The following is a 9,902-nucleotide window of genomic DNA, read 5'->3' on the forward strand; positions in this document are numbered from 1 at the left end:
CCGCGCTGACCCCTGATCCCTCACCGTCAGCGCGCGTCACCACACACACATCCAATCCCGACGCGCTGGCACCTGATCGCTACCCCAGCGCGTATCGCCACTACACATGTACACAATAGCTACAGGCCACCAGAGCCACAAAATACTGAAAGTGTCCCTAAGGCCCAATTTCCGTATACCCTTCATCTGTTTTAAGCATACACAGTGGATCAGATCCATTAGATCAGATCAGCTACGGATTGGAATATAGTCAGGACCCAAGTCACAGTATCAAGCCCAATTACACCCATGCTGCACAACCCCACTCAATACGTTTTCACCTTGGCTTGCAGGAGTTTCCGTGGCCATAATTCCCACGGAGTTAAAACGTTGAGAAATTGCTTTGCTTGTTTTGGATCGTGACTAACATACTAAGTGTTGTGCGCTCCGCTGTGCTGTTTGACCGCATAATGGCTCTCATGAACCCTTACCTCTGGTCTTACAGGTCATCTCACACTCCTCACGGCTCATGAAGTTGTTGCCGTTTCCTCCACAGCCCCCGTACCAGAAACGGGCACACACTTGGAAGTGGGCGTAGAAAAACCATCTCATCTTGAACTCGTGGCAGCTGCCTTTGTCCACGGTCAAGGAACACACGTCTGAATGAGGTCAAAAAGAGAGTTTGAAGGCACCATGAGGTGCACGGTGGACGGTGATGAATCTCCACGGCACCCCAAACCTCAAGAGCCCAGGATGAGAGATCTACCCCTCACCGTTGGTTCCCAGATGAGGAACACCTTTGATTGTTCAGCAGTGCCAATGAGTCACGTTACGGAGTAATTTGAAACGGACAAGTGCTCTCCTTTCAATGACAGAAAGAAATAACCTATCCCGTAAACGGTACAGGACTGTATGTAAAATCATTAAATACCGAAGTTTGGAACACACGCAGTTTCCATTATGAGTCAGAGGTGCGGGAAACCATACACAAGTGGCAAGGCAGCAGCCAGAACCAGTGCCTAATATGAGGGCAGATGCTTCTTTAGCAACTGAACTGGCAACACTTGTTATAAAATGAGCAATTTCTGAAATGATAACGTCGCATGCCACTACTTCCGTTGTGTTACAGCAAAGTGGACAAAACAGGTTTGATTAATCCCTCCTGAAGAACGCACCTGTTTTGATTTGCAGGTTGACGGTCACGCTTTGCTGTGTGCCGCAGAAGGCGCTCACTCCGACGCTGTAGACAGCATCAGACGCGATTCCGGTAAAAACATACCGCGTTTGCTCCACATCGACCGAGAAGCACTTTTTATCGCCGTAGGGCAGCGTGTTGATGTGCACGCTGTAGGAGGTGGGCACGGCATGCAGGGGCGGAGTCCAGCTCAGCGCCACGCTGCTGTTGCTGATCACGGTCGTCCACACCGAGGACGGAGGAGCCGCGCCTGCACACAAACCGGCCCAAAGCGGCGAGCCCGGCTGTAGCTCCTCTCACAATAGTTGTGGCGGACCACCATAGCAGTGATCACCTCTAGGGAAAGTGAACTTGGATGGCCCTAACGGGTATCTCAGGGCAATACAAGGAGCATAATCTATCACGTCAAGGAGCATAAATCATCACACGAAATCCGGTCATCCTCGCAGCGGCTTTGACTGGCCATTGAACAATGACGGTTAGAGCAACGTGCGCTTTCAGATACGTTTCTGCAGCCGTCTGGAACGTTCTTCCTTCCGATATTAGGAAGCCACCGGAGCTATGCACTTTTAAATCATCTAGATTGAAAACTAATTTCTTTTGAACTGCTTTTTGTGTTTAGTTTCCTTCCCCCGCACCTCCGATAACCGTGGTTGGCTACGCACGGTGCGAAATAAGTGAAACATACATACATACATTGTATGATTATTTTAGCTCTGGCAGAAAACCTTATAATGTAGAGACGGTTATGGATACAGTTATGGCTATTGACCAAAAAGTTTGGACATGAGTGGGCATCTCATGTTGGGGTGCTGAATGTTACTTTATACTCACGTGTTCTGTGGCTGCCCGTGTAACTAAATCCTGGAGCTCCGCTGTTGACCGACTGGATTTGTATCAAATATTCATGACAGCTCGTCAAACCCATCACATTGGCTGTCGTGGAATTCGTCATTTCCCTGAACGGCACGTCTCCAGTCTCCTTGTCCGTCACAGTTACCAGAAATTCGCCTGGGTCTGGTGCATTCCATTCCAAGACTAAGCTGGTGTGGTTAACATCTCTGATGACTGCAGCTAATGGTTTACTCTTGCCCAAGACACCTACAAAACATAACATATAACTAATTAATTAAGGCGACTTTACTCCTTAATAGCATCGGGGCATTTAAAAACATATGTATGTATTTTGTATAAACGTATATAAAAATATAATGTACTTTTATTATAGCGATACGATAATGCAACTGTAGTGCGACATTCAATTAATAGGTTTCATTTTGGTGAACAATAGTTTTATAACACATTCAGAACGTTTAATATAAAAATAAGACATTTCACGGAGCTTACAACACAAACACGTCACCATCCTGAAAAATGCCACATTTACAGCAGAACTCTTCAGGGAGCAGTCGTGGTGTCACGGTTGGGCACTGCACTTGCAATCCGGGTGCCTCCACGCCTGTCCACCCAGCAGTCTAAATGGATTCCCTGCAGTCTATCGGCAGGTTTTGTGTGGTTAGATAAAGTATGGGAATGCCCACCTCTTCCAAAACATATGTTCATCAACGTGGACAAGTAGGACAAATGCATTCTGGAGTTTCCTCGAATGCAGTCCCTTCCACCAGCAGTAGATGTAGAAAATAATGAACTCTCACAATATTACCCACAATTCCTCTGATTACCTTAATGAGTGGCAAATGTTATCGGCGGGTGAAACATAATCTTGGTCAAAATGTGGGTGAAATCATTCCCTTTCTATCAAGCCATCGAGCGATGAGGGGGAGCAAGTAGCCAATAGAGATCCATGTCAAGAAGCTGAGGCATCAATGCCAGCTATAGCCACTGGCCCATGAAAATGATACGCTGTAGTGAGGAAATTTGTTTTTCTCCAGTTGTTTATAGAAAAATACGTGAATGCTTCAACTATAGTGCACCTCCGATTAGCACGGTTGGCTATATACGGTGTGAGAGTTCAATAGAGAGTATTGCTAGCGTGCAGGCTGAGATTGGGAATGACTGGCCTATCACTCCCTGAAACCTCTGGAAAGTCGTTGTCTTGACAAGAACAAATATAAGTGGCTGTAAAGATCAAGGAGGTCATCGCAACCACTGCCGTTGATACCACTCTGCAACTTTACAACTCTCGCACCTGCGCTGCGATAATTATTCATGTGTTCAAGCACCCACTGCTGTACGTGTTTACATTTGACAGTTCAATTGTGCAAGTAGGTTACATTTTGCATTACCTGAGGTGTCTGACGATTGGTCCCTTTGTATGCTACTGGGGAAGTCAAATGAGCAGAATTAGTCATGGGAATTGATCAATTATCATACGTATCAATGTTCGTGACACTCCAGCTTATTTTCGCCAATTTTTCTTCAAGTTCAACAACGTTATGTGCGTAGTTATAGTCAGATGCAGAAGGCATTGATTTTTTTTCACATATCCTGCTTCTTCACCCACCTATCCGTTGCCATTATTTAGATATTGGTCGTGGGGACGCTTGGACCATACTTCACGACGTTGGTCAGTGTCAGGTTGAAGGGGGCACATTTTGTCTTGCCTCTCACCGAGTACCTCACTGCTATGGGTTCCTCGATGCAGTAGAGCCACTCGGGGTCTACAGAGCTCACGAGCTTCAGCTGCACGTCAAGGCAGTCCCCCAATGGCAGAAGCACCGATAAACTTAGAGCTATTTTTATTTTACTAGGTAAAGCCCACTGAGCTATGTAAATATTTTTCAGAAGCAACCTGGCTATTACAAATGATAGCTCAATGAAGTCATCTTCGTAGTCTCCTGTCCAACCTATATAGTTTTAGCCCAATATTCTGCATAGGCTACCGCTTCTGGTGTTGGCATTGCCAAATCTTGAGGAGAGCATTGTGGTGCTGCAGGGCATCTAAGGAGACGATTCATGGTTTGCTTCTCCTGACAAGCGCATTGTTTGATTGTGCAGAAGTCCCATGATTTCACGAGAGAGTTGCATCTGCCGAAACCCACTCTCAATCTGTTTAGGCTCTGCCATGTGAGCCATTTGGAATTGGAGCCAGATGCGAGTTCCTCACTGGGGATGATTTCTCACCAGCTCCATTCAGCAGTTTTCTTTTGCCAGAGGGAAGTTCTGTCAGATTCCGGCCATATGGTCAGTGGTACAGTGGAGCACAAGAAGCTGCTTCTCAATGACAGACACGGTGTGCTGGCTGATGGCCATGCAGCGGATTATGGACGTCCCCCTCTAGGACTTGCTGGTCTTGGTCACCTGCTACTCTCCTCTTGATGTTAGGGGGCGCCAGATAGTGCATATGTAGTGGGTTCCACAGAGGCGCGCACTCGAACTTGGAGGCAACACGTTTATTCTGAATACAACGGGGTAATTATATATAACGTTCACGGTATAACGACATAAGGTGGTGACCACCACGGGAACTACATAACTACTCGACGGGATACTATATGGTAGTAACCACCACGGGTCAAGACACACTCGGATCAGATCAGTTAACACCCTGCCTGGTCCACGATGCCGTGCGTGAAGACCGAAGACGTAGCTCGGCGGGTTCCATTCCCAGAGACAGCCCGCTGAACGTGGCCTGGCTTTGCTAGAATGTTCTGGGCCTTATGTTGCGTGTCTCTCTCGCAACCCCTTGGCCCAACTTGCTACCCTCTCCTGGTCACGTGTCCTCTCGGGTTCACCCAGACTGTTCTATATATATAAGTGCCCTCTCTCTGGCCGTCACCCGAAGCATGCCCGCTAGGGCCCGCTTCTATGCCATGCACACACTGATGCCAGAGAGAGACGCTAACATGTACAATACCACCTTTCTTCCAACAGTTGACGCCATAGTGACTCAATATACGTCACTACACATATAAGCAGAGAACAGGGGTGGCTCTCAGGCATCCTGATATGATTCTGCACGTGTAATTTAGGGCGGTGTCGAGATGTTTACAGGTAGAGCATGCATATTCAGCCACAGAGAGACAAATTGCTAAGGCAGTGGTGCGGTGAGTGGATGGATGTGCTCCCCACTTTGAATTTGCGAGCTTTCGCAGAATATTTTGTGTTGGCCTTGGCTTTGGTATTTAAAGTGTTTTTTGTAGCTGAGTATATGATCCAATGTTACCCCAAGGTAGACTGGGTGACTCTGGTGTTCGAGGCTCTGGTCTCCCCGGGTGACATTCAGGTGTCGCTCTGCATCCCAGTTTCTCAGGTGGAAGGCACAGATTTGGGTTGGGTTTGAGATGATTATTTATGTAGCATCTTGACATTTCGTTTAGTGCCCTCTCCGGGATCTTCTCTGCGTTCTCGCAATTTATCTGCTGTGTGGTAATACAGATGTCGTTAGCAGAGATGAACCGCTGACATTCAGCAGTCAGTGGCTGATAATTGGTGTAGATATTACAGGTAGGAACAATGTTCCACACTGCCCACCAGGGATTTATTGTCTGTCTGTCTGTCGTGCATAAATAAATATATAATACACACAGCTCTTTGATTGGTGGAGACCTTACAAACAGCTCTTTGATTGGTACGGAGAGGTGCCTAAGGGAGGAGGGTCAGGAGAGGGGCCTAAGGAAGGGGGGAGTCATGTAAGGGGCCTGAGTGGGGGGGGGGGGTTCAGAGGAGGGGCCTAAGGGAGGGGGGGTCAGGGGAGGGGCCTAAGGATATGGGGGGTTGGTCAGGGGAGGGGCCTAAGGGAGGTGGGTAATGAGAGGGGCCTAAGCAAGGGGGAGGGGCCGAAAGTTAAGAGGGCTGGCTACCTGGCTGTCTGCCTGGCTACCTCAAGTTATCTTTTATACAGGTAGGAACAACAGGTTCCACACTGCCCACCAGGTATGAGTTGTCTGGCTGTCGTGCACGAATGCGCTGTCCAACCAAGTTCCTACCTGCCCACTCTGAAGGAACGTGTTGAATAAAAGTGGGGCGAGCACACTGCCTTGTGATTAAGCCATTCTTTTGAGAACGCCATCTACTTTTCTGCCTGTTTAGTTCCAGAAGGCTATGGATGGTCTGGCTAAGGTCTAGGTTGCCAGTTATGAGATATAGTTTGTGGATCAACATTTAGTGTTGAACAGTGTCATATGCAGCAGACAGATCAACAAACGCTGTGGCTGTGATCACGTTCTGTTGGTAACCATCTTCGATGTGCTGTGAGGTTTAGTAGTTGGCCTGCACAGGATCGGCCGGGTCCTACCTCGCGTATTAGGGTGTGGTGGTCCACATCTGTTCCACACTCACCGTGCTCGCTATTCATATTCAACTCTTTTTGCCCAACTCTAATTAGTCCCGCCTTCTCGTGTGTTCCCGTCTCTCACTTCCCCGCCCCCATCCTCTCTGCTCATTCTGCTCTGTCTTTATATGGCGCCGTGGTGACACCCTCGCCTCACATCAAGAAGGGGACCTGGGCTCGATTCCCGATTCGGACGCCATTCTGTGTGAAGGTTCTATGTTGTCCTCCCTGTTCTGCGTGGGGTTTCTCTGGTTTCAACCGTACAATGTAACTGATATTGGTCAAACATCGCGATGCTGAAACACCACCCGCAAAATACTCGACTGGTATCACACACTACCAGTAGCAGCAACATTGCCCCCTACTGTGAAAACCTGGCAGGGCCCTCCCAGAAAAAGAGCATTTCTGGGCAAATGAGCGTCGTTATTCTCTAGTTTTTTATTTCCTCATAAAACTTTCCCCTTCTCACTTCCATGTTACATCCCTTTCTCTTCAATGCAGTTTTGCTTCTTACATCTACCCCCCCCCTCCCACATCTTACCACCCTCCCTCCTTCCCATCTCTCCATCACTTACCGACTGCACTTGCTTTTATCCGATGGGTAGATCAAAGTTTTATCTGCGAGTGACAAGATGCACACATTAAAGCAAGCACACAGAAATAGACCGTTATTCTTTCATAAAATATACGGATTTGTCCTCTCTTGTTTCTCAATTATATTGTGTGCTGTCAGCATCATGCTGTGAGAAAGGACAATGCTAATCCGGAACTTGAAACTAACATCACTTCGTCTCACGTCAGAACATCCCAAGTGATGGAACTACTTTTATTTGGTATCTACTAAAAGGGAATTATTAACGTGCCAGTCTAAAACTGATGATCAGGTATTTTTATTTTTGTATTCTCATCAGGCTCCATGGTATTTAGTGCAGTCTCCAACCCTTATTATCTGCTCTATCTCAAAATAAAGGTTTTTGGGTTAGATCGCGTAAATATAAATGTGTCGCTAACCCACCACCACCCGACACAGCCAATCAGTAAGGTTTGTCATGTAAACAAAACGTGCTGATTAGTTACTAGTTTAGCACACCAGTGTGTTGGGAAGTAGACCCACAAGAATTATAATTCGAGTACTGTGACGTTTCACTCTATCTCTCGCTCTCTGGCCCCTCTATTTGCATGCTAAGAAGAAGAGCCATTGCCCGCAATTTCGTATATTCTGTAGTTTTCCTTTAAGGCCACACGCAGTGGTGTTTTTATTGACAATGGTGTCGAGAACTACTCAAGTAACTTCAATCGACATTTGACTTCATCAACAGAAGCTCCACGTGCCCTGCTAGGAGCTGTTGCATCTTAAACCAATGTCTTAAGTGTCAAAGCTAAAAATAGACAATGCTTCATTTTGGGCATACTAAAAATTCTCATGTAGGTCAATGTTCAAGAATAGTCTCTCTGATTGAGATACCACTGTATATATGTTATTACATCACCAGCAATGTCTATGGAATGCAATGAGAAACAAATCGTTAAAATGAGGTCAGATACATTTCTCTATAAACAGTGCAACGTCGCGGCTTACCTTTCCACTGCGTGAGGATACTCTTTATCCTGCTGTTCACATTGAACTCGGTCAACTGGGTGTACCTATCGATCTTGATGTAGTGCTGGTTAATCGGTTCACTCGCAATGTAATGGAGCTCGGTCTGGTTGATGTCTTTTCCAACGCCGATGGCAAACATGGCAAACTCTTTGCACTTGGCATCCTGCACGACGCTGTGGAGAGTATCCTTGTCCCAGGGCCTCGCTTCGCCGTCGGTGATGACAAAAATTACGCGGTGACTCCGAGCGTTTTGCGTTTTACCAAAGAGATGCTCCAGGGTCCACTTGATGGCGTGGCCAGTGCCCGTGGTGCCTTCGATTTGCCTCATGCGTTCAATGTGGGTTTTCATTTTCGCCTTGTTTGCATAATGTGTGAAGTTGAACTCGAGCTTCACGGGGTCTGTCAGTTGCAGGTTTACATCAAATCCTCCGGGCGTGTACTGCACAAGTGCCACGCGCGACTTGTTCAACTCAAGCTGGGGGTCGTCTGAGATACTGAAGCGGTCGAGCAAAGAGCTTAAGAAGAACTTGATCTTCTGAAAGTCTTCGGGTTTTATGCTATCTGAGCTGTCGATCACGAAGGCAATGTCCATCGTGAGAAGAAGCTCTTTTTCACATTTTCCTTTTTTGCAAATATCTGTGAAAACAAAACGGCTCGCCTGTTAACGTAGTTATATCAAGCAGATTATGTAACAGCACAGTGGAACTATTTATTTTATGTTATTATTTATTTTACAAGGTAAGACTCATTGAGATATATAGCTCTTTTTCAGAAGCAACCTGCCACAGCTGAAAGCTCAAAGAAGTGTGTTCTTGTCACATGGGAATTTATAGCAGCCAAATGCTCTAAACGCATGATAATTTCTAAATGTGGAGAGAAAAATTGGAGAACCCAGACAAAAATCCACACGGCCACGGGGACAACATGCAAATTCCAAACTTACAGGCGTCAGGGTACAGATCGAACCCACAACCTCCTGTATACCAGGCGAGGTACTTAGCAGGTGTGTCATTGTAAAAACTCTCCCCAACACCAGGGGTCAGATTCGCCATTGTAATCACGCTCAATACAACAATCGATTACCATGGGTGGCACAGCGGTGGAACTCTCGCCTCCTAGCAAGGGTCTAGCTTTGATTCCTGAATCGGGCACCATTCTGTGTTGAGTCTGTATACTCTTCCTCTAATCTGCGTGGGTTTTCTCCATTTTCTCTGGTTATCTCTCACAGCAAAAGTAAAAAATACAATGTAACTGATATTGGCCAAACATCCCAATGCTGAATCATTACCCCCAAATAACTCAATTGGGAATATACAACAGCAACAACTTGGCAGGGCCCTCCTGAAAAAAACAGTCCTGAGACTCAGTGAGTTCTTCCCGGGTAAGCAAGCACACTCTTTTTTTTGTTACTTTGTAGTTGATGTAGTGCAGGAGTCGCAGGAAAACAATTGATGAAATGGAGAGACGGGACAAGATTGAGGAGGGTATGTCGGGCATTGGGCTTGGCCTCTAGGTCACAAGGATGCAGCACACAGGGCAAGGCCGAGACTAAGAGGCAGAGCCGCTGGGCCCATATAAACGGGACAAGGCGAAGATGAAGCAGATACAGGATACAAATATAAGAGCGGCCGTTTTGAAAACATTCAATGGGATGCAATGCACGCATCTTCAACTTGTGAATCAACTTGAATCGGGGCATGGTTACACCTCTGCCTCTCCGTGTTCAAGGGTAATTCATAAGGCTAGTGCATGACTGACATCAACACTGACAAGAGTATTACTCCAATAGTAATTACAGTCCCTTTATAGTTTCACATAAATGTAGTGACTGTGATTGTCACTGTGTGGTGCCGGGCTTACGAAGCCACGGCGGATGTGCTGACGTGTAGCCTGCT

At 46.7% G+C, this 9,902-nt stretch overlaps 1 protein-coding gene across 1 annotated transcript; it reads right to left on the reverse strand.

Moving 5' to 3' along the window:
* Positions 1-623: 623 nt before the first annotated feature.
* Positions 624-8,614, reverse strand: LOC144937300 (collagen alpha-6(VI) chain-like). Its single transcript, XM_078864698.1, has 6 exons — positions 7,987-8,614; positions 6,987-7,025; positions 5,301-5,368; positions 3,739-3,817; positions 1,155-1,424; positions 624-700 (listed from the first exon to the last, which is right to left on the reverse strand). The coding sequence occupies exons 1-6, from the start codon at positions 8,597-8,599 to the stop codon at positions 624-626; spliced, it is 1,146 nt and encodes a 381-aa protein (XP_078720824.1). The 5' UTR covers positions 8,600-8,614.
* Positions 8,615-9,902: the final 1,288 nt, after the last annotated feature.

The sequence above is a fragment of the Lampetra fluviatilis genome, chromosome 2 (genome assembly GCF_964198595.1).
Source record: "Lampetra fluviatilis chromosome 2, kcLamFluv1.1, whole genome shotgun sequence".
NCBI lineage: Eukaryota > Metazoa > Chordata > Hyperoartia > Petromyzontiformes > Petromyzontidae > Lampetra > Lampetra fluviatilis.